At 39.6% G+C, this 25,431-nt stretch overlaps 1 protein-coding gene across 1 annotated transcript; it reads right to left on the reverse strand.

The window, feature by feature from the left end:
* Positions 1-335: 335 nt before the first annotated feature.
* On the reverse strand, positions 336-25,368 carry strn4 (striatin, calmodulin binding protein 4). The gene is made up of 18 exons (XM_027013392.2): positions 24,956-25,368; positions 21,049-21,152; positions 19,840-19,916; positions 19,530-19,608; positions 19,265-19,450; positions 18,724-18,898; positions 18,419-18,572; positions 16,771-16,866; positions 14,621-14,739; positions 14,253-14,428; positions 13,005-13,052; positions 12,744-12,865; positions 12,221-12,388; positions 9,308-9,448; positions 8,871-8,969; positions 3,850-3,936; positions 3,264-3,455; positions 336-3,055 (listed from the first exon to the last, which is right to left on the reverse strand). Exons 1-17 carry the CDS (start codon positions 25,232-25,234, stop codon positions 3,286-3,288), a joined length of 2,280 nt encoding a protein of 759 aa, XP_026869193.2. The 5' UTR covers positions 25,235-25,368; the 3' UTR covers positions 336-3,055; positions 3,264-3,285.
* Between the last annotated feature and the right edge of the window lie 63 nt (positions 25,369-25,431).

Here is a 25,431-nt window from a genome sequence, read left to right on the forward strand (position 1 = left end):
AACTTTATGTTGTCTGCTGCAAAGTGTAAAGGATAGAAGCTGCCATTTTTAACATGTCTAGATCCACTGGCAGATGTAGGCTGCAAACATTCATATAGATCCAATCTAATTAAACAGGGGCTCTACAGTCCACAAATTGGCCTTTTTTTTTTTTTTTTTTTTTTTTTTTTTTTTTTTTTTTTTACAGTTTTGAATGTCTGATTTATTATTCATCCATAGATTTTGAGGTTAAAAGCTACAACTCACTTCATGTGTATTAGCAGATGCATATACAGCATTAATTTCATGGTCTTTTTCATGCGTTCTGAAGAGAAATATAAAGAACAAAGACTGTATTGTATATACAAAACCGTTTAATTGTTTTCTTTCCAAATAACAAAACAGAAGACCTGCATAGTAAATAAAATTGATAAACAGAAATGTGTCATTGTGTAATTTGATACAAGCTATAATGCAAAATTCAAAAACATATATAACAAAAAATAAATAAAAAGCAGGTCTTTATCCCTTGGAGTTAGAGAATAATGTTTGAATGCAGCTTAATATGATGCACAACATATCACACAGTGATAAACTGCCATTAAAAAATGAAAAACAAAAACAGAAAGCAGAGTCCTTTTTCTTTTGCCTTGGACTGACTCTTTTCCCTTTGACATTCAGCTTTTTAAAAACTTTCACGCAACAGTTTTACACCTCTTTTCTCGATCACAAATACATTCTAAGGCTAAAAAAAAAAAAAATCACTTGATACTATTGTCATCTTACACTGTAATATTTTCAGTCGTAATAATTATAACTCTAATAAAATGCAAAAAGGGTGAAATGGCACATTTATGAAATGGCAACTACCTTTTGTAATCTTTGCTTTATCACTTGGTAAGGAATGTGATTACTTTTGTAGCAATTGAAAGGCTGGTCTGGGTTTCCAGGTACAGAAATAGGAGCTAAAGAACTGTATACATACCCATGCAATCTGCAGTCTATGGGAGAGAACGGGACAGTGAAAGAACCTTATGAAAACTGTGTGATCTGTGTTCATTTACACATGTAGTATATTATGAAGGCAATCTGTTAGTGTGCAGTAAAACATTACCTTCATCAGGCTGTAGTTGTGTGTTTAATATTTGTCGACTGGACAACATAACCCCCACCATCAATATGCACTACAGTCACTATAGACATTATTACCATTGTACCCACACCAAGCAGTGTTTATCATATACAAAATCATAAGCATAACATTTTCTCCAAAAGTCATGAAATGTCAGAAGTTCTAATCCTGCGCAGTCTGTTGGCAAGGACCACTTGTTTCAGGATGGAGAGAAAGAAATTGAGGAGGCAGAGTTTCTCGCGGACACCGAGCCTCTCCGTGGCTGTGACTGTTGCTTATGGAAATTGCACTTTCCATTGTTTGTATAGCTATTCCTCTTCTACTATTGAAAAGGAACCACTCAAAGTAAAAACATACGCCCAGCAATATGGAAGTCAGCAAAAACCTGCTATTTTGAGCTGCTCACCCTTTACCTGCTTCCCCACATTTATATCTCTTCGAGTGTTTCTCTCTTGTCACTGGGAGAACAGGGAGCAAGCAAGACAGGTTACTAACCTTCTTACGAGCCTGTTTGGAGCTATAAGTGAGACACAGGTCACTGCCCTAATCACGGGCCCGTTTGGAGCCCTTGGGCATTTTTCCTCTCTCTGCACTAATGGGAATGAGACAATCAACTTGCCCAACACCTGAACACATTCTAGCCCCTCACACACAGAGAACCTTACGCTCTTAGCCCTGCCTTAGAAGCCAAATTTGAAACGGTGCTCTTCAGTCTCACTGACTGTTAAATGTCTCTGCCTCTAAGAATGGATTTTTAAATAAAGTGAATGATTTTCACTTCTTTTTTACCCTGTTCCAATATCAATATCGTCCAGTGTGCCTATGGCAGCTCTGTTATAATTTGGTTCCCTCACGTCTTCAAGTAGTACACTTGAGGTATCCTCAAGTATACTAAAAAACATTTATATATTAAAAAACGCACCACAACATTGCACCAGTTGATGGTCTGAAACCCAGCTGTGGCAGGAAACTAAGCAAAGGCAGATTTATACTAAGAATCGTTCTCCTCCACATATAATAGTTCCCTGATTCAGAAGTGGTTAGCACCAAGATTTTTGTGGTTAGCAAAGATTTTGGACACAGCAGGTTATTTACAGCACATACTTTGATAGTGTCTTATGTACATAATTTATTTCTTACACCTGGTTAACAGGCGTTTGCTCTGCAAATGTCTTTTACTTACTGATATAAAACATTGAGTCATTCACCAACTGAACACTACAGATCATGTGACCACCAGTGTGGATATGAATGGTAATGATATTACTACTCCCCCACCCCTGCCATCCACACACAGGTGCTTCAAGCACACATACATGCATGGACGCATATGCAGCAAAACACATGATCTATAGGGTGTAACGAATGAAAAGGAGATGGAGAACAATGAAATTCTAATGCTTTGTGTGTGTAGTTGAAGCAGAATTACAGCTGTGACTTACACTGTACGTATGGGAGAAAAATTCTATACCTATCTTTGGAATGAAATGCATAATTTGCCCATATTACTAGGCAAACATGTATGTGGGCATATTATCTTAGAAATAATGACTTATGAAACTGTGTTACACTGTGCAGCTTAAGAGGTATCCTATTGGTCAAAAGCAGTAAATACCTGTCCCAAATATGGCATCAGAATGGAAATGATTACATTAGCATGGGGCAATGTGTCCACCCATCAACAATGAATCTCCCTCCCTACATGCTAAAGAACTTGACAAAGAAAAATATTATAGTGGCTGTGACAAATTAAATCAAAACAAGTAGTAAAACCATTAGTATTCAAAAACAGTACAAAGGGAAGGAAGGTACTATGTGCAATGAAGTCCGATGCCTCTTACACAGGCAGTGATATGCTGTTTCCTCCATGTATGTGTAATGTGTGGGATTAGGAAAAATGGCTTCGAGTTTCTCAGTTCTGGTCCAGCAGTGGAGGTGTGTCCCCTGAGGAAAAGGAGAAGACATAAGGAAGGAGGGAGGGAGGGAGGGGTAGAGAGAAAGAGAGAAGGGTGTAATGCTACTGTCAACACTGCTCTTAATCTTAAATTCATTTAAACATGCAAACAACTCATACTAATCCTTCCTCCTTTCATTACATAAACACATTTATGCTCTGTGTTTAGAGGGCATTTATGGAAACTTCAGTACTAACCAATGAAGATGAGATGAGGCATTCAGACGAAGATCTTGGCGAGGGCGTCCGCTCCAGCGCTGGCGATGAAGGGCTGAGCCGGGTGGAAAGCAACATCGTGTATGGCCTCGTCGTGCTTCTTCCTGTGAGCTGTGATCTCCTGCACGCACGTCCGATTATCCAGCATCCACAAGCGAACAGAGCAGTCATGACCTGAGGAGCAGAGAGAGAAGAAGAAAGAGATAAAGAGAGAAAATGTGTGAGAGACAATGAGCCAGTTCGTATGTGGGTGGACATGAAAGTGTGTGAAAGAGAGAGGGGACATTATTACATGGTGCTCGAGGGTTTGGCTAATCTTTTTGTGACCCTGATGTAGCACAAGTATTTGTGTTGGGACTTAACAGATAAATCTATTTAATGATAAATACTTAAAGCAATAATTCACTATTACCGATATCTAGATCTTTCTGTTGCTGAGTTATCAGTAGTGCTCAAAAAATTTAAATTGGTAATCTGCTTGCTGAAACACAATGGGTATTTCTTCTATGGTATTATACTGTCTGTTTTCAGGATCCTGGAACTCAAATGTTTGTGCTTTTGTACTCACTGCCAGAGATGAGGTAAGTGCCTTTAGGGTCTGTTGTGAGGCAGGTTACTGCATCCAAGTGAGCTACCATAGAGTGAATCACTTTCCCTGTAGCAAAGAATAAAACATGAAAAGAGAGAGACACAGAGAGAGAATGAATAAAGCAGAAAGTACAAGTACTGACTCTCTTCATGGTTCCATGCAAATTAAACTTAAGTAACAAGGTTTATGGGGTAAAAAATAACTCAATTCTCCCATTTGAAGCAAAATATATAAATACACTTTAAAAACTCTTGTCCTTAGCAAGGTTCCACCAAACTGGGAAATATGGACAGTACTTATGATCAGGTTACTACATCTGAGCAGGTTTGAATGCTTTTCTCTCAGTAGCATTGTTGCCCAAGTCAAGCATTCAAGTATATAATTACCAGATTCTGCATGGTGTGCACATGAAAACCAAATTCCACTTGACATTATAGCAAAAAATATTCCACCCAGAGGTTTTGGTTGGAACAACTAAGAATGTCAAAATCACCTTAAAAATTCTGTCATATAGCTATGGTTATAAAAGACTGATATATAACTAGGACTATGTTATACTCATTTACAGCTAGCGTTCTGAAATACTCATACATAGCTTTGGTTAGAAGAAAATCAGAACCGTTTTGAGAATTCAGAATTTCTCTATGAATGGCTTCTAAAATGTTATGTGTTCATAATTATTAAAGATAGAAATAAAGTCTCATTTTACATTTTCCAATCTGCAATAAACAAATGGTTTATTAAAAAAAATAAATAAATCATTGATGTAAACCCACAAAGAACAAGGACAATGTAATCCTCAAATGATAGTCTGACAGGGTCTTCTGGCATTTCATGTACTTCATGTGCGTGTTGATATCTGTGATCTACTATAAGAAAAACACTGTACAATAGTTGTGTTCTTGCAACGTGACCACAGAGGAAATTACCGCTCTCTGAGTGGAAAACTTGGTCACCACATACCAACATAACACCAAAACCCTATTAGAAGTGTAAACCTGATGTAGGGAGAATAATGTTGACAGGAGTGCAATGGTGGACGGAGAGTATTGGTGTATTGGTAGAAAGAGTGGGACATACTGGGAATGATTCCCATTAAAAGACATCACCGTCAATTAATTCAGTGTAACTTATTTGTTGTGTATTTCTATACGTAGGGAAAATCTACAGGGGGTCTTTGTCAGAATGTGAGAACATTGTAGTGACATACAAAATGCCGATGGAAGTAATCTTGTAGTAATCTCTGAACACAAGGGTGAAGGTTGTTTTTGAGCCCGATTGTCTGGGGTTCACTGCAAGTGTGGAAGCTATCCGCTCCTAGCCCTGCGTGTGGGACTGTGTGATTGCTTCGACTTAGTGTTACTTCCCTTTTCAACTTTTGTGCATTTTGAGTAAACAAACATGCTATTCAGATAAATGTTTAAAAGCCATCTTTCTCAGGTAACCAGGTAACAAATTTTACACAGCACTGTATAGTTTACAGGAAAAAAGAAATCTATAGACATACAATAAAACAAATAATTTTGTAAGAGAACAGCTTCTTGTTTGCAGGTGTTCCAGCATGACGAAATTCCATGTATCCCAAAAGCACTGTTCCTTGCCACTTGACTTTATCCAAATAAAATAGTAAAAAGCAGCCAAGTGATGAAGAGCCTTCCTACTATTTTGTGAACCTAACTGCAGAAAATTGCGCAATCGATCCACGTTTCGGACTGTGAGAAAGCGAACCAGCGATGATGAGCCCAATCCCTCAAACGACCACGGTCTCAGGTATTCTGGATAAGTGTGAAAACACTCTAAGAAGCCATACTATTTTCTTATTTTTGTTTGTTTGTGAAATAGGTGGTACTTACATAAGGCACAATTTGATGAACTTCCTAAGTCCAAGCAGACTTTCAGGATACATAATTTAGACACAGGAATCTGAAAACTTAATATGGTGTTTTAGTTAGACGCCAATGAGCCTGAGCTAAGCAGAGCATAGTATGTTGGTAACCTCCTACCGGCTTACAGTTTAAATGTCGGGTGGAACTCGCGCTAGTGAAATTTGATTCCTAATTATGTTCATTAATACCATAAAATCTTTGCAAGTCTACACGAGATTATTTATTTGTTTGTTTGTTTATAAACAAAGTCGTGTGGACTTTGTTTATAAACAAACAAATAAATAATTTCACTAGCGCGAGTTCCACCCGACATTTAAACTGTAAGCCGGTAGGAGGTTACCAACATACTATGCTCTGCTTAGCTCAGGCTCAATGGCGTCTAACTGAACCAGTAACACAGAACAAGGGACTGAACCCAAGTCCCCTACGGGAGAGGGAGCTTTGTTAACATAAGAGATGTTTTTGGTTTTGTACCTGACAGACCTATTGCCTTTTTGATCAACCCTACATAAAATATGACCTAAGCAAAAGTATAATACATTACTGGTTGTACCAACTCCCTTGGGGGGGGGGATTACTTGCATTAATATCTGTTTGAATGAATGAATGAAAGAAAAAGAGAAAGGAACCTAAGATTTTTAATCTGGGGGGTTTTCTTACACTTTGCCTCTTTTATTGAACTCATACCGAACAGCCATGTCCTGTGTTGTGAACCAAAATGTGATTTCTGTGTGCCATTATCCCAACACCTGCACACATCTTGGCCAGTCTGATCCCAGTCAGTAGAATTTGTTATTTTTAAATTTTTTGATGAAGGCCAGCTATGTTGGCCAAAACCATGTTTTCTACTTGAATAGACTATATATTGTACCTTACATGGCAATGTATTGTATCTATTTATCTGCAAGTGTGATTTATTTGGTCTACTCCTCATTTCTGATTGGTTGGTTAATTTACCAATTTACATTACCAAGATTTAGTAGTAGTACTCTTTTTCTTATAAATGGAGCCACTCAGAAATAGATGTTTCAAGGTTCTACTGCGAGTACAGATAATGGCATGAATAAAGGGCTTTCCTACTCTGTTTACAGGCAAAGTGGATTAGGAAAATAATGTCAGTGGTAGATGTTCCCACAAAAATGTATCTAGCCTCAGATATTGCACCCTCATTCGCTCTTACACATACATCACTAATGTATTTAATTACTGGATTTGGCCGAAAAGATAATACAACATGGGAAAAAAAATTAATGACTAGGTGTAGCGGAGTAATGGGCAACCAACAGAATCAACAGTCATGACTTGCACGCTGCTAATTGGGTACAAGTGACTCATTTAATGAAAGGGACAATTTCAAATTATAGCAGTGTGGAGTTCAGTTAGTGAGGTCATTCATTCTATGAAAAAACAGGTGTCAATTACGGCCTTATTTAAAGAAGGAGGGCAGCAAATGTTGTACCTGCTGGTTTTAGCCCTTGATCAGTGAGTAAAATGGGTCGTTCCAGACATTGTACCGAAGGAGAAAGAACTTAGAACTTTGATGAAGAAGTTGATTGGAGAGGGGAAAACATATAAAGAAGTGCAGAAAATAATTGGCTGCTCAGCTAAAATGATCTCAAATGCTTTAAAATGGCAAACAAAACCCGAAACACGTGGTAGGAAAAGAAATACTACCATCCGCGTAGATCATAGAATAACAAGAATGGCAAAGAAGTATCCAATGATCAGCTCCAGGGAAATCAAAGTTCTTCAGTTACCTGTGAGTACTGCAACAATCAGAAGATGCCTACGTGAAGCCAAACTATTTGCAAGAAACCCTTGTAAAGTACCACTGCTGAAAAAAAGACGTGTTGAAAAGGTAACAGTTTGCCAAAGAACACATTGAATAGCCTAAAGAGAAGTGGTGCAACATTCTATGGACAGATGACAGCAAGATTGTTCTTATTGGGTCTAAAGGCCACAGACAATTTGTGAGATGACCCATAAACACTGAATTCAAGCCACAGTACACTGTGAAGACTGTAAAACATGGGAGGTGCAAGCATAATGGTTTGGGGATGTTTCTCATACTTTGGAGTTGGACCCATTTATCGCATACCAGGCACCATGGACCAGTTTGAATACATGAAAATACTGGAAGAGGTCATGTTGCCTTATGCTGAAGAAGAAATACCCTTGAAACGGGTGTTTCAGCAGGACAACGACCCCAAGCACACCAACAAGCGGGCAACATCCTGATTCCAAACTAACAAAATTGATTTTATGAAGGGGCCAGCCCAATCCCTCAATCCTCAATCCGATTGAGAATTTGTGGAGAGAAATCAAAAATGCTGTTTTTGATGCAAAACCCAGGAATGCAGAAGAACTGTGGAATGTAGTCCAGTCAGATGGAATATCTGTTCGCAGGTGTCAGATGTTAGTTGACTCCATTCCACACAGAAGTAAAGCAGTTATCAGAAATAAAAGGTTATACAACTAAATATTAGTTCAGTGATCAACAGAAAAGCTAAATCTGTAAACAACTTTCAGTTTATACTGTAAATATTCAAGTTTGTAAATGAAAAAGATGCTGCTATTTTTTAAACAGCCCATTATTCTTTCTTCTTCATTTTCAGTTTAAAAAATTATTATATTTCATTCATGTTTTCATTTGGAATTGAATGTGCAGTGCTCCCAGTGCCTTTGTGTATATGGAAATAAATGCTAATATGAGGATTGAGTTTTTTCTGTTGTTTTAAAACACACTGCTATTATTTTGCACATAGCTGTACACACTAGGGCTGAAAGATGGGGGGGGGGGGGGGAGCAAAACAAAACAAAAACCAGATAAAAGATTCTCAGATGATAATGAAAATGGTGCAATTATGACACGTCAACAGTATTTAAAATATAGTGCAATAAATTAAATCTCATTAGTGAATGCTTTGAGATGACAGTTAGTCTTATTTTGATCATCACATAAAAAAACAAACAAAAAAAACCCAACAACTGGCGTCTGAGGTCTTCTTTGATATTAATATTGCAAAGTCCATTACTGTGAGAATGATTGACAAACTAGATTGGGCAGCACGCACACACACGCACACACACGCACACACACGCACACAGACACACCTGTCTTGTTGTCCATGAAACGGATAGTGCGGTTCTCATGAGCAGTAATAGAGATGGGCTGGGAAGGATGGCTGACCACACGGTTAATCAGATCACTACCTGCAGAGGAAACAAACACATACAGACACCATCAGTGCAAACAGGCACACACTTCTGATTCTGCAGGATACCAAACAGCAGGTTATTCACTTTACTAAACACACACAAATCACTACCTGTAGGATGAAATATTCTTCATGAAAGATTTATTAAACAAACCATAAAAGAAAAATACCATACATTTTTCCACTCTGTTTACATTTCTTGCATTAATCTAATGTCCTACATAAATGGTTGAAAGTACTTAAAATCACAGCAGACAGTTTTTTCATCATCCCAGTACTGACACTCAGATCTCCAACACAGATACTGGAATCTCATAGTTCAGTGATTCTCACCATCCCTGGTCTGTGTCTCCAGGACAATGATGCTTTGCTCCGTGTTGAGGTCATAGAGGACCGTCTCGCCTCCGTCGAAAGACACAACTGCCTGGGACAGGTCAGCGTTCCCAAAGGCAATGGAGGTGGGAGTGCCGTGTTCTAAAACACACCGTGCCTCTTGTTTAGAGAGCTTGCCAACAAAAGGTGCGTTTATTATGAAACCAGAATTAGTACATGTTATTATAGGGCATTATAGCACTCTCAGGGCTTAGCAGCCTTGATTAATATAACCAATAAATCAGAGGGCAAAATATTATGTGCAAAAAAAGAAGAAAAAAAATGAAACGTCAAGCTAGACAGCTGTGGGTGGGTGGGTGAGTGGGTGGATGGATGGATGGATGGATGGATGGTCTGTTTACTTAAACAAAATATTGGCTTCCTTTGCTTGCAGTCTTCTATAAAGTTCTGAGTTTTTGCTCCCTTCAAGGTTTGTTCCACAGGCTCTCTCAAAGTTCTTCTTTGATACTAATGCTCTTGGCTTGTTTATCAGGATTCTAATCTCAGATTTTTTTAACAGACAGTATCTACAGTGCCTCCAAGTAGTATTCAACCCCCTGCAGATTTTGCAGGTTTACACATTTGGAGTTAACTTAGCATTGTGAAATATGGACTGTAGATGGGCCTTGACATGTGAAATGCACTTCAGCAAAAAAGAATGTTATTCCTCAGTTTATATATATATATTTTTTTTACATTTTGCAGTTTACCAGAGGGTTAATTATTATTCAGCCCCTCAAAACACCAGAATTCTGTTTGGGTCCCTCAAGTATTAAGAAATAATTGAGGTATTACAAACAATGAGCTTCACATGCTTGGATTAATTTTCTGTTTTTTCCTGCCTTTTCTGACTATAAAAGTCCCTCCCCAAACAAGTGAACAGCACTCACACATAGTCAACATGGGAAAGACTAAGGAGCATTCCAAGGCCATCAGAGACAAAATTGTGGAGGGTCACAAGGCTGGCAAGGGGTACAAAACCCTTTCCAAGGAGCTGGGCCTACCTGCCTTCAACGTTGGGAGCATCATCCGGAAGTGGAAGGCTTATGAAACTACTGTTAACCTTCCATGGCCTGGACAGCCAAAGTTTCCTCCTGTGCTTAGGCTAGGATTGTCCAAACGGTCAAGGCTGAGCTAGGACAACAAGGAGGGAGCTCCGGGAAGATCTCATGGCGGTAGGGACATTGGTTTCAATAAATACCATAAGTAATGTACTCGACCACAATGGTCTCCGTTCCAGCCGAGCCCATAAGGTACCTTTACTTTCAAAGTGTTATGTCAAGGTCTGTCTAAAGTTTGCTCATGATCACTTGGAGGACTCTCAGACAAACTGGTTCAAGGGTCTCTGGCCTGATGAGACCAAGATCGAGGTCTTTGGTGCTGACCACACACGGGGTGTTTGGCGAGAGGATGGCACTGCATACAACCCCAAGAATACCATCCCTACAGTCAAGCATGGTGGTGGCAACATCATGCTGTGGGGCTGCTTCTCAGCCAAGGGCCATCTGGTCCGCATCCACAGGAAGATGGATAGCACAGCCTACCGGGAGATTTTGGCCAAAAACCTCTGCTCCTCCATCTTGGATCTTACGATGGATCGTCATTTCATCTTCCAACAGGACAACGACCCCAAGCACACGGCCAAGAAAACCAAGGCCTGGTTTAAAAGGGAAAAGATCAAGATGTTGCGGTGGCCTAGTCAGTCTCCTGACCTTAACCCAATAGAAAACTTGTGGAAGGAGCTCAAGATCAAAGTCCACAAGAGATGCTCAAAGATCCTAGACAACTTGGAGAAGATCTGCATAGAGGAGTGGGCCAAGATTACTCCAGAGACCTGTGCCGGCCTGATCAGGTAGATTAATAGCTGTAATTGCAAACAAGTATTATTCCACAAAATAGCAAACCTAGGGGTTGAATAATAATTTACCCTAATTATTATGTTTAAAATGTATTATAATTTAATTGAGCAACTTGTACTTTTTGTTTGTAATATTTAGGCATCTGTTAATAAATGCTACTCTTGTTCAAAGTTTGAAGGCTCTAAATTATTTGCAACTTGTTGAATTTGCAAAATCTGCAGAGGGTTGAATACTACTTGGAAGCACTGTTTAAATAAAACAGCTAAACAAACTGAACTTAATATACTTAATAGAATTTGACCCAAGAATTATCAAGTACTGTCCAACACAATTTTACTAGAGTTATATGATCCAACACAAGCATATGATGTTCACAGCTGTGAAACATCTGCATGATCATTAAAATATTTCCCTTTTAGGCATAGTCATAACACTAACACTGGCCGTGTGTGTGGCTGTGTTGGATGCCACTCTACCACTATTCTAAATTCCAATACAATAAATAGAAAACAATGAAAACTCAATGCTTGGCTTTTAATTTCATAAAAAATAAATAAAATAAGTAAATACCAGAATGTTGTAGAAATAATAAAGTAAAAGAGACCCATGCTAAATTCTTCCATTTTTCTTCTGGAACAATGGAACAATTCTTCCAATTAGTTCCCTTTTTAATTAAATTCTATTCCCTTTCATTTATAAAGAACTTTTAAAAACTGACAGTCTCTTTACAGTCCCCTAAAAAGCAAGCCAAATTTGACAGTGATGAAGAAAAACTCCCTCGAGTATAAGAAAGAAACTGGGAGGAGCTGACTACAGAAGGAGAAGCCAACTACTTTAGGTGTCACTGGCCACTACAGCTCACCTGCTGCCATGCACAATGTGTTTTAGCCATCTTCCAGCTCTTCACTGTTGTCATGCGACACAGACATATGTAAAAACTAAATAAATAATTATTTTATTCCCCATCTTAATAAAGCATGAGGTAAACGTCACGCGCACACAATCTTAGCCATACCTTTCTCTTTGTTGAAGACAGATATGCAGGGCGTGGAGCTCTGTGGATCCCAGATGCGCACTGTTCCGTCAGCTGAGCAGGAGGCCAGTCGTTTCAGGGTGGAGGAATAGGTCAGATCCCAAACTGAGTCCTCATGTCCCAACAACACACTGCTCTCAACACCTGGGTCTGTTATACACACAAACACAGAGACCAAACATCTACCAGGCCTATGAAAGGAAAGAAACCACACACTCAAAGCGCCCTCTACTGGTAGATTATCCATACACAAAGAACAACCCTCATAAGGCCTTAGGCAGTAAATAATACACACAAATCTTATGATGTGGCTATAACTGGGCTTTCAGTCAGGTGTAAACCTGTCCTGAGTCATAGAAAGCGAAGTCAGAGACAGCCATGCTGGAGTGTTAATGAATGAAAATGATGCCCTCCAAAATAAATTATAGCTGTTTCTGGCATAAGAGGTTTATCATAATGTTGATGGTAAACAACATACAGCAAAGAACGCATTCCTGTTACTTGCCATAATTGTCATAAGGATCCACGTTAAGCTCTGGAATTTTCCAACCACGCACGCTACCATCCAGACCACCACTGAAGCAGGTCTCCCCTTCTTCACCCATGGCTAGAGAGAGGACTGCACCACTACACACACACACACACACACACACACACACACACACACACACACTTACTTCTATAACTATACTCATGAACACTCAATGTAGCTCAGTCTCTGTGATGCTAACGCTAACCCAACCCAAGACTGAATCCTCTCACTCACCTGTGGGCTCGGAACGTGTAAATAGGCTCAACGTCCAGCGCTGCATTCCTTGTGATGACAAGAAAAGAGAAAAAAGGTTAAAGGTCATTTTCAAGCGGTGATGCTTGTGCTGCCTGTGGGAGTTCTTACCAACTTGGGGAGGAATTTTCTGACGAAGGTTGACTGGAATACATTTTTAAACATCATGAATGTTGTGGCACTGGTAAAGCCGAAGACGACCAGTCAAACAGATAGAGAAACACCATGACAGAAAAAGCCATGATAAGAGAGTACAGGAAAGCTGAGTACAAATTGGAAAAAAAAAAAAAAAAACAGACTTGAAATTGAGTTTCCACTATTCCACCATCATTCTAACAATCAGGTTAAAAGAGCTAGGAAAGCCTACTTTCAAGCCTCATTTATGGTCATAGACACAACTCTAAATTCCTATTCCCACTTTCAAAAGGCTAATTAAACACACTGTATATCCCATCAGAACTCTTTACTGACATTAATGAGTTTGGCAACAGTAAAATACTTTCCACTTGGTACAGCACTGAAACTGATCATCACACAGTCACAGAGCTCCCAGTCCATGGCAACAATCACCATGTCAGTGTTCTCAGTTCTCAATTAATCATGAAACACTTACTAGTGTGTTTTCACCAGCTGCCATCATGTTCACATGAGTTATTTATCTTACTCTCAATGCACATTCTGGGCATCAGCAGTCACCTCAACAAGGAATTGATCCAAAGTCTTTACAAAGCGGTCACCATGCCTGTCCTCGAATAAAGTAAAGTAATCTTGACTGCTCCATTTTCAGTTATTATAGACCAATTTAAATTATTCCCTTCCTAGGCAAAATCATCCAAAATGTGTTAACCAGTTTCAATAGATCATCTTATCTTAACTCAACGTCTTAAACAATGTATTCCAGTCTGGATTTCTGGCACAGAAATAGCATTTTAAAAGTTCTTTATGATCTTGGAATGAATCAAGATGCAGGTAAACTATCTTAACACCAAATCTGATAAGAGTTGACCACAGGATATTTAATCAAAACCAAGCTGACTTTTCCAGCTCCGTGAAAATGTGTTTGGAACTTGTTCAACCAAGCATCTTGACATTATCTGTGCAGTAATCTGTACAGCAGCCTTCACCTTCAGAATATAAGCACCATTTGAAAAACTGCACACTGAATTCCCAGTGGCATGATTTCATATTTCAGTCAAGAGAAGGCCATGAAAGCTGAGAATGAGAGCTCACTTTTTTGAGTGCATGGCCTTGTTCAGGTTCCAAAGCTTTAGCGTGCCGTCCTCGGATGCTGTCAATAGCACAGCCTGAGTGGGATGAAAGGTCAACGCTCGGATAGCGTCAAAGTGGCTACGCAGGGTAAAACGTGGATTCCATGTCTTCTTGAACTCCTCTCGACTGTCCTGCAGCTAGAAGAGGCAGAAAGAAAGAGGGGTCATAAGCAAATAGGCGAGAAGAGACAGACGGACATACTGTTCAAATAAACACAAAATTCGTCTAAAATTTCATGCGACAAACAAAGCATGTGCATATGGCAATATAACCTCCCTAAAGCAAGAACAGAGTAATCCCACAAAATAAAGCATATCAATAGTACTTACGTCAATAGTAAGGTCATTGTCATTAGCAACAGTGAGGTCGGCCAGCTCGCCAAGGTTTATGTCCCCTCCTCCGACTGCATCCAGTATGAAGACATCAGAGGAGAATCCCAGAGTGCCCCCTACAGTGCAGGAAGAGCATTTGCACATGAAATTCCAGCCAGAGTGGGCTATCACCAGGATTCTACAGTGTCTACATTGGTGACAAACAAGGTTTATTTAAAGAATAAATGTTATCACACTGACTGCATACTCCCACCTTCATTTATTTATTTAACTATTTGGTTAGCTTCTGAATGTGTTACTTGTTACTGAAAAAGATTTTAAACAGAAAAATAAAATGTTTAAAATAAAGGTCCTATTGCATCTAGATTTAAAGGAACATCCCAACATTTTCAGCCTTTTCTCTACCTACCGTTCTAGAGCATATGGCCAATTTACACAGACAATAGAGTTGTTGACCACTTTTTCAACAACTGCCCGCATATTTTCATTAGAAGTGTATTTTTTAATGTCTGTTCTTTTGGAACTACTGACAATTGCATTAAAATTATTGTGATAATCATCCACAATGCCTCAGAGGTCAAGGTGAAACAACCTGATGTTCATGACACTGGGCCTGTGTAAAACATCAACACCAACCAGCAACTTAAAACTACTGCATAAGATGAAGTCTTGACTCAAGGCTTTTTCAAATGGTGCTGTAGATATCACTTCCACATTTAGACATTACCTCTAGTATCCGTTGGTGTAATGGTGCTATGATCAGAAGAATAACTAGATATTCTATAGGTACTAAAACATATAGAAAGAATTTGAACATCACAAATTTTCCTACTATGTAACTACAGCTAATAATATGGTTAGTGCTAACCCCAAGTCTAATAACTCTATCCTTAACTTTAATATCTGCAGGGCTCAGGGTCACTATGCTGCCACACCATGATGACCTGATTTAAGTTATTTTCTTTAGACAATGCATCACCCATTGAACAGCAGAATTTTATTCTCTATAAACTGTGACGGAACAGCCACAGCACTACACTGCTCTAACAGATCTGATTTGACACCTGACCAGTAGTCAGATATTAAGTGGATGAGCTGCCTTCGGTCTGTTACAGTAGGAAAAACATAAAACCATGAGCAGATAATAAGGAGACGCACTTTTCCAGAGCATATTTATCAGTATGACAGGACATGTGCTCCCTGGGAAAGAAACCCAAGATGTTATTAGCGCACTGCTCCTCCAGGCAAGCTACAAGTACCCATAAGAAGTATAGAGACCTCAGTAAGGAGTACTTACTTCTAGCAGTGACATACTAATAAGGAGTAGAGATGCTTTGCATTCAAAATAGCTTCAGTTTCACTTGTAATGGCCTCATACCCGTCCTGTGCTGTGTGTGCGGGAATATTGGACCATTCATTTAAGAAGTCCTAAATTCTCTGAGAGTTGAAGGAGATAGAAATTTCTCAGTCTGCACTCTAGAAATAAAGTGGATTCATCTTTAGATATCACAATTAGGGAGGTCACAGGAGGCATTTGATTATTCTGATGTTCCTGAAACTACTCCTGGATTTGTTTTAGCAATGTGCATTTAGGTATTATCCTGAAAACTGATTGCTTAAAAAGTGCTCGTTGTCAGGATAAACAGGTGCTAACTGTTATATAAGCAGGGCTGGACCAGCAGGTGGCGCCCACATGCTGCTTCCAGTAAACACCAATGACTTTCAGTAAGTATAAACATGTATATGTGTAAGTACTAGCCTTAAGCCTAACCCCAAATGCTAACCCTAAACCTCAAGCTCTAACCCTACACGCTAAGCTCTAACCCAACACCCTAAGCTCTAACCCTAAGATCTTCATCTTATGGCAGAGCCAAGCATGTGGTTCCTGCCAGCTCTTCAACCTTTCTGTAAATGCATGCAAATATTCTAACATCTCACAAAAAGACCAGGTCCCTTTCCAGAATCACACACCATATGCCTCACCGGTGGAGTGGCCTTTATAAATATGATTTATTTCAAGGTTAATGAAATTATTCATGTTGTGATTTTATTATTTTGTCTAAGTGTATGAACTATTTAATGCAGATCGCAAATATTAAGGCAGAAGGTTGGCTGCTAAGGGACTTGTAGAGGGTGGAGGAGCTTACCTTCACCAGAGCGACACTGGCCAGGGATAGAGGGGGACGTAGCCGGTTTGGGGGAGAAATCAGACATCATGCCTTGCAACTTGTTCCTGCGGTTCTCTGAGTCGATTTAGAAAAAGACATTTCAGCGCGCACACACACACGCACACGCACGCACACGCACGCACACACATGCGCCACAAAAAAACAAAAATAAACTTGGACTGAAGAAGCACTAGAAGGTTTAAAATATCTACCATGTTTCTCATGTTGTTCACTACATACTGCGATGGAAAGGCCCTGTCAACAGATTATGAACAGGAAGTAACAAACAAAAGAATGGATGTGGGGGAGGGAGTACCCCCCCCCCCCCCCCAAAAAAAAAAAAACAACCCACCACCACCACTTCCTAACTTGACCCTATAAACTAGCAATACAAATCACCCACACAGTAAATGCACAATGGCAAAGTTTTGGCACCGTAATTCAGGACACTGAATTTTAAATGGACTAATGACTATGCAGTTACGAGCAGCAATTCCAGCAGATTAGCTGAGTTACATTAAGTCAAGTACCCATTGGTTAGATTAATTACATTAATTAACAAACTAAAATAAAACTGCAACGATGAATGCCCTTGGTCACAAGATCTGCAACCCAAAAACAACACCAGTCTCTAGGTGTCTTCCCTGGTAACGCTCAAGTTTCACGTTCGCCTCATTGATGTTTAGTGAGATCAGTAAACATGGTTCAGTAAATCCTCAGTGTTCAGTGGGGCTCAGGAGAAATGGCTCGACCTTTTCACAACATTCCACACTCTGACCCTGGCAATCTCTGCTGGTGCTACTTATGGGATGTCTTGCTTGCATGGCCTGCTTCAGATCTTGCCACAGCATTTCAGCAGGTTTAAGGACTTTGATCCAGACATGCTAGTATGTGGAATTTTGTGTTTGAGACACTGTGTTTACTCTGGTATTTTATGCGTTTGAGACACTGAATTGTTTACTCTGGTATTTTATGCATTTGAGATACTGTAATTTTGTGTTTGAGACACTGTGTTGCTTACTCTGGTATTTTCAGTTACTGCCACGTTGCACGGCACAACTCATTCTGAGTTTTAGATCACGAATAAACACCTTGACATCCCACTGCTGAATACCCTCAGGACTACCTGGAATTGAGTGATCTCCCAGAGATTTAAAGGGGTTGGAGCGGTCAGACCAAGCAGCTCCAGAGTATCACGCTCCACACACCAACCTTCGGGGCTAGGGGGCCAACTCCTAGACAGAGCAGCAATAGTGCTGAATCTCTCCCATTTACAAACTCTCTGACTAAGTGAACTGATAGAAGTCCACATCTTTAGAAGACCTTTAGTAACTCCTCCCAGACTTTCTTACATAAGTTTATTATTATTATTTTTATTATTATTGACACTTTAGCAGTTATTCATGCAAACACCCATTTAATGCACAAATTTCTCCTGCAAACGTACGTATAAAAAAGGCTGTGATGTCACCACCAACAAAAGCTTTAACATCATAGTCAATGTTTCATTTTAAATCCAGTGAGCTGTGATACTGATCCAACAAAAACTGTCAATGGCCACTTAATCAAAGAGCACATGCTGCTGGAGGTAAGGAGACCATGTAGGCGTTGTGGAGACGTGACACACCTAATTCTCGGCCATCTCCTGAGACGCGCTCTTCTCCCGCTCCCTCAGCCTCCTCTCCTGAGCCCAGAAAATCAAACTCACTGAGGGCATCTTCTGAGTCATCTTCATCATCATCTTCAGGGTCTAGATCTGTAGTCATGGGCTCACCACCCATCTACATACAAACAAAAGCAGTACGTGTCTTGACATAGCACATGCATTAGAACGTTTTCGTTTGTTAGCAGGCACATGTACGCGTGGTGCTAGCATGCTACTGAAGCACATCTGTGTTTGTAGATATTTTTTTTCAGATTTTGTTTTTTAACCTTGCCACGGGACTTCTTGGTTTTGCGTGGTCCGTCAATGCAATCTGTGGCAATGCCCTGGAAGTCATCGTCTTCATCACTGTCATCTTCGTCATCCTCACAGCTGTGCAGGAAGGGAATCTTATCCAGCACTGAGCCGCCCATCCTCTCTTTAGAACCCTCTTTCCCAGCGTTCCTGTTATTCAAACAGTAAAAACACAGGAAGTACTTCAGTTGTCTTATTTGTACAATGGTAGTGAGAAAAACATCCATACAGGGAAAAAAAATAAAAAAATACAACAACAATTTTGCAACCAATAAAGACACACAAAAGTTCATTCAAAATCAAAATAGCAATATGTGGCTAAAAGCTACACATTAACCTTTATCATCTTATTTCATAGAGCTGGTGTTGGATTAAAAGTCTACTGAGACTTTTGATAAAATTTCTTTAAAGACTAGACTCTACTTAGGTGTTTAGGTAATTGTCCATAGCTAATGATCCTCAGAAAACTGACCTCTAGAAAAATGTCATTTGAAATTTGTGAAGCTTGACTTTCACCTCTTGATCTGCTCCTCTATCTGGCGTACAAGCAGCGACTCTCCTCCAGTATGGGGCTCGGGTTCAGGGCGAGGCTCATTCGGCAATGGCCCGTTCACTTCAGCGCTGCTGCGACCAAGCAAGGACCTCACCCGCTTAGAACGCATGTCTAAGATGGTGTCAGAGTAACCCACCTCTTCAAGGTACCTGGAAATCACACCAATACATTTAGTGACTTGACAAATATCATCCGTGTTGAAAGTGGGGTGAGACGGACAGTACTGACTTGCGCAACAGCTGACGTCCCTCCTTCCAGGACATTTGACTGGGTGGCTCACTGTCCACTTCTGCTGGCCCATTTGGAACTGAAAGACAAGGACAGTGTGAGTCACAGAGATTATAATAATCCAGTGGCTGGACACTGAACCAGAACACTGTACAGAAGCATACAGCAACGTGCATCACTTATCATTAGGTCATTAGTAAAAAAAACATTGATATCTGATTGTATCCATTAATAAATTATATCATTTAAAGATTGTATATCTGTTTATCATTTCAACCACGTGTATATAGTCTTTATAGAGAGCTGTTACTTGGTTCATTCTCAGCCTCTGGTTTCTTCTCTCCTGGGCTCTGATCAGTGCCTGTCTTCAGTTTCTGATATTTGGCTCTAAGGACACAAAACCAAGACCAAAAGAGAGTGAGAGTGAGAGAGAGAGAGGAAGACAGGGAGAGATACAGAGAATCCACTACAGGAGCGATTCAGTCATTAGTGTCTGTAAACATTTATGAATTTGGATCTTCAGCTAACCTTATACCTCAGTTGTGTCTGACACAGAATGGTCCGGTTTGAGCATAGTCTCCTTGCTTGTTGCTTCCTGATGATCATAGCTCTCAACTTTGATTGCTTTGTTTAGCAATAAAAATAAGTCTTAAGGACATTGAACAGAATATTCCATCTCACTCGCATTAATCTAACTCACCAGGGTGGGTGAGTCATATAAAATCTGGCAAGCATTGGATGACCTCAGCTGAAAATGCTGAATTAAATGTTATGCAAATAAACACTATGCAGAGAATTATCTTATTATCTCATCTCAATTTCTTGGCAATATTCTACAGTATGATGCATTTACAAAAATATATGTACCAGCGCCATACACCAGAAGGCTCTGGCTACAGGAGATACCTTTGCTGCTATTCCACAGTGCTACCATATTGCAATAATTTTCTGCAATAATTCTAAATTCTAAGCCAGTGGTGATAGTTGGGGGATAAAATCATGGTAAAGACACGTCACAGTTTTGTTTTTGGACAGGACGCTTGATGTAACTATTGGAAAACCAGTCATAGTCTGTACTCCATAGCTGTGATGCACACATTAATGTAGATATAGGCATTCTTAACGTATTCAAATGCGATGTATGCAAAGTCTCCTATTATGTCAAAATGCCTACATAAAAAATTTGAATAATATATATAATAAAATATTGTGAAAAAAAATCTACATACAAATGTCAATAAACATTCAAAACATTGTTAAATGTAACTCTTCCATATTTACAAGGTGGTACATGCAACTTCTACAGTACCAAAATGTTTTGGTTTTTTTTACAAAACAAAACGAAACAAAAAACACCACAACAACAAAAAAAAAACCAAAAACATTAAACCATACAACTAGTAACAAACGTATATGAGTAAACTGGTGGTGTGGATGCGTTATGGAATCATTATGTTATGCGATTATGTAATATGATCGAGGGGTTTTATTGTGGGTGATTACGTTGACCTGAGCTTACCTCTCTTGTTTAAGTGCATACTCCAACATTTTAATCCGCCTCACCAGATCTTGCTTCATGTTCTCCTGTCCTTTCCTCTCTCCCTGCAGGAACGCCACCTGAGCCTGACACCAGGAGAGAGGAACAGGAACAGAAGAAGCATATAAAAAATAGAGGGGAAAAAAAAACATACACACAAAGAAACAAATTAAGAAGAATACAAACATCTAGAGAAAATAAGAACATAAGCAGAACAAAAACACAGAGAAACAGTATAAGAATACATGGTACAAAGTTCAGGGCTAGAACATTAATTATTGGACACCTATGATATTTATTTCCGTTTTCTGCTGAATATTCAATGAGACAATGGTGGGTCTAAAAAAATCCCCCCAAAATGGTTAGACATCCACCCACTACTATTCGCCTATGTTCTGATTTATTCCAACCACGCTTCTGTCCGAGTATGCATTAGACCTGGGTGCTAGACTGCCTCAGCTCAGCAATGACGCAGAATCTGTCGAATGACAATAAAACCTATCATGGTATATGAGGCACTCATACATATGTAAAAAAAAATGCAGGGAGTTTATTTTAACCAGTAAGCATTACTTAGTAGAAACATTCACTTATTACAAAGAAGAGTTTATTTGTATACCATGACAAGAAGATACATTATTTATTAAAACAGGCCAAATAAGTTACTGTAATTTTCTTTACTGGAAGACTCAGATATGGCCTAGACCTCATTAGCATTTAACCAAATTAGCAGCCAAAGACAGCAGAAACATTTCCATTCCCATTCCCACTCTGGAATGGTAGAAATCTGCAGAACTCTGCTCCGTCATCATAACCTTGAGTTAGTTGTTCTGTTGTTTTACCCAATTTGACACAATTCTGGATATTCTGACTCATTATTGTACCAACCTGTTCCCTCATCCTTTCAATGGGTGCACCTTGCTTTATTAATTAATGTATAGTTGATGATACTATAAAAGAAGTTATATAAAATTAAGTATAAATGACAAGTAACTTTTCAGAAATAAATTTTAAGGAAATGCAGACTTCTTACAACTCTTAGGGCTATATTTTTGTAGAATACATTTATTCTGCAGTTTTCAAAAATAAATCATCTTTATTTATATAGCAGCCTTCCCCCACAAAGTCAGTTTCTATTCTTAGAACAAAGACAAATTTAATAACAAAACGCAAAACCATCACAACACATTAAATTCACACAGTGGAGCTGTGATGCATATGAGTGAAAACATAGGAGACTTTTGCATGGTTTTAAATGAGGATAGCAGAGAGGTGCCCTCAATAAAGTTCCAGTAATGATTTTGGTAATTAATTCTGTTTTGGGGCAACCACACCTAAGGACACTAGCTGTAGCAGTCAGTTAAAGTCCAGGGAAATGCAAAAGGTATGAGATGTGTGTAAACAAAGGCACTCAGACAGATCATCAGTATTGTGTAAAGTTCTGAATGTGATAAGAAGCTGTTTTAACTGAACATGGTAAGGAACAGGTGGCCAGTTAGGACTCTGAAGGAGGGTGACACTGTGCATTTTCCTAGTGTAAATAAGGATCCTGATCCTAACAACTGAATCCTGTAAATATTGCAAACAGATATTGTACTTCACACACTACAACTATTACTTTAAATTATTCACATAAAATATTACTCCAATTTCATTCTCACTAAGGCTGCACAATATCACACAATGTTGATCATGTCACATGGGCATAATATTGAAAAAGGCTACAATAAGCAAAATGTACAAGGACATACAAGGAGTGTAAGCACAGGAAGTTCAAATATGTACCTAAATGAATAATAATCAGGTACATTTTTACCAGCATTAGAGGAATAAAATATAGCAAGAGCTCTCTCCACAGACAGAGATCTGCAGAAGTGCTTATAATAAAACTCCAGCTCCTGGTTTTATTTTTATACATCAACATGTCCCACACCAAAGTACAAATAACCACTTGCAATTTAACCAAGCTTTATAGATCTGCCTTTCTGGAAGATCTAAGTGCACCTAACTGACAAGTGTTTGAGGAAGAGGGTTTTCCTAACATTAATCAAGCGCATGTCAAAACAACCAATTAAACCCCTAAAGTGTTACGTAGGGCAATTGAGGTTGAAAAGCTATTAAAAATATATAGTAGGGGTTAAATGTTTTAAGAGGGTGGAAACAGCCTAGTAAACAGCATTTTTCATGACTTCCTGTGACCAGGAACTGTGTCAAGGACAGCTATTCAGACCTCCATCACATTTTCTCCCTCTCCCCCTTTGAGACACACACTAACAAGTAGAACATCCTATTTTTCTGGGACAGAGATGTGTATATGCCTTCAGAGTAGCAAGCTACTCTGTTTGAAATGAAAGAATTACTACCATTGCAGTGGTGTTGAAACCTTGGTCTTAATGTTTATCTGTAATGAGCGTGATCATTTGGTGTTTTCTTTTGCTAACTATAAGGATCTGACAGAAGAGAGTCCTTGTGTGTTGTGCTTGTCCTCACTCGCAAATCACTAACCAGAACGCCACTTCATGGAGGGTGAGGGTAGCGGATGTCATTTTCACAACAAGGAAGTATGATGCAAAAAAAAAACCCCACACACCACAACATACAACACTTTCAGGAGCCTTAAATGCATTAATGCACAATAAAAAGGTGCAAAAGCATCAACGATAGCACTGCTTGAGACCAGCAAAGTATTCTGGAGCTCGCCATAAGTCAATTTGTTCAGTTCCTGAAAATGTAGCACTACTCTTACCTAAAATTACATCTAGCACTCGGTGTTTGCATGGACGTGCTTGTGCCAGGTCCCACAGGCAGTTGTGTGAAATAATCCTGAGTGTTTCCCCTCTACCTTTCCACAGGAACAGAAACGAGGCTGGGCACTTTTACTAGAGCGCATTTTCAACATTTTATGGAATTACATGCTAAAGGAATAAGTACTTAAAGGAAATAAACTTCAGGAAATCTAAATCTAGAACAACCTGCTATTCAGATGTTATTTGCTTGGTTTGTTGTCCCTATACAGAATGTATTTGTGGTTAAAGCAATGAGCAATCTAAGGCGTTTCCAATCAAGGCACGATAACGTGTGGTACGTTTGTCCTCAGAAAGATCCAAAGGCAATCGGTTTACTTAGCTTCTCCATACATCCTGCATTACATCACTGCTGTTTCCAAAAGGCTTTGGGGATTTTCAAACGTAGTAACAATCATATCCCCGTTGTAGTTGAACAGTCACATGATATCTGTACAGTGAATCACGCAAACTAGAAGTTCCCATTTTAAATATTTTAAAGTTTTGCACTTTACCCCTTTAAAAACAGCATATCGCGCATTGCCTCAGGTTACTTAGCTGACCGAGTTGGAATGAGACGGACGCAATTTAAGGACAACGTCCAACAATCGGAACCCATTAATTGCAGGACACATTTTCATTTACCAAACTTATCCCCATTCTCGCACAGCGCCAGTATACGATAAGTCACGCAGAAGACAGTGAGACAATGATTTAAGAGTAGTAGTACAAACTAAAGCAAAGCGTGTTACAGGCTTTTAAATATCATATGAGGTTGACGTAACGTTGTCTAGTGTAAGTGTAGGCTCGTTTGTATAACTAGGTTAACAAACATATCACATGTACTACGCGCTGTTTCATCGCAGTTCATCCATTAAAAGGAGAATACTTAGATCTCCACAATGGCAGATGTTTCACTAAATAGGCCTACTGTTGGGCCTGCAGAAACACAACCATCACAGGAACGTCTGTAAACGCATCCAAACAAGTACGAACAAGCCATCGCGACTTCTTTACCGTCTTAGGTCAAACGGTGGACTGCTTTGAGGAATATCTGTAGTCTAGCGCACACCAAACTTCAAAGATAAAATGAGGACAAAAGTTACCCTAAGTTCATCTCTCTCGGCTTCCCATCGATATTTTTCCGCCTGGAAGCGACCCCATTCATATTGTATGAAATGTAAGATCCCCGGTAGCGAGAGGCCCGCTTCTCCGTCTTGCTGTTCCCGTGGCTGGGAGGATCCAGGAATCGTCCCGACGGCGGCCGCTGCTGGAGTAGCGGGACCAATTACAGTCTTGGGCCCGTTCGGATTTCGCGTAGCTCCACTGCCCGTGATGTTCTGACTCGTTCCACCGCCCATCCCGCCGGATCTTTCCGCCTCCATTATAGCGTAAGCTGTCGCCAAAGCAAGGAGGAGAAAAACAGCGAGTCAAAAGAATAGGCTAGTGGCTATCCAGTTACTAGCACTCACTACCAAAGCAGTCTTCCGTTTTCTTTTTCGCCACTCGAAGTGAGAATGCCAAATAGTGATCCCCTCCCTCCAGCCTCAGGATCTTCGCAGTGTAGCGCTCCTACTTTCCA

The sequence above is a fragment of the Electrophorus electricus genome, chromosome 15 (assembly GCF_013358815.1).
Source record: "Electrophorus electricus isolate fEleEle1 chromosome 15, fEleEle1.pri, whole genome shotgun sequence".
NCBI classification, from domain to species: Eukaryota; Metazoa; Chordata; class Actinopteri; order Gymnotiformes; family Gymnotidae; genus Electrophorus; species Electrophorus electricus.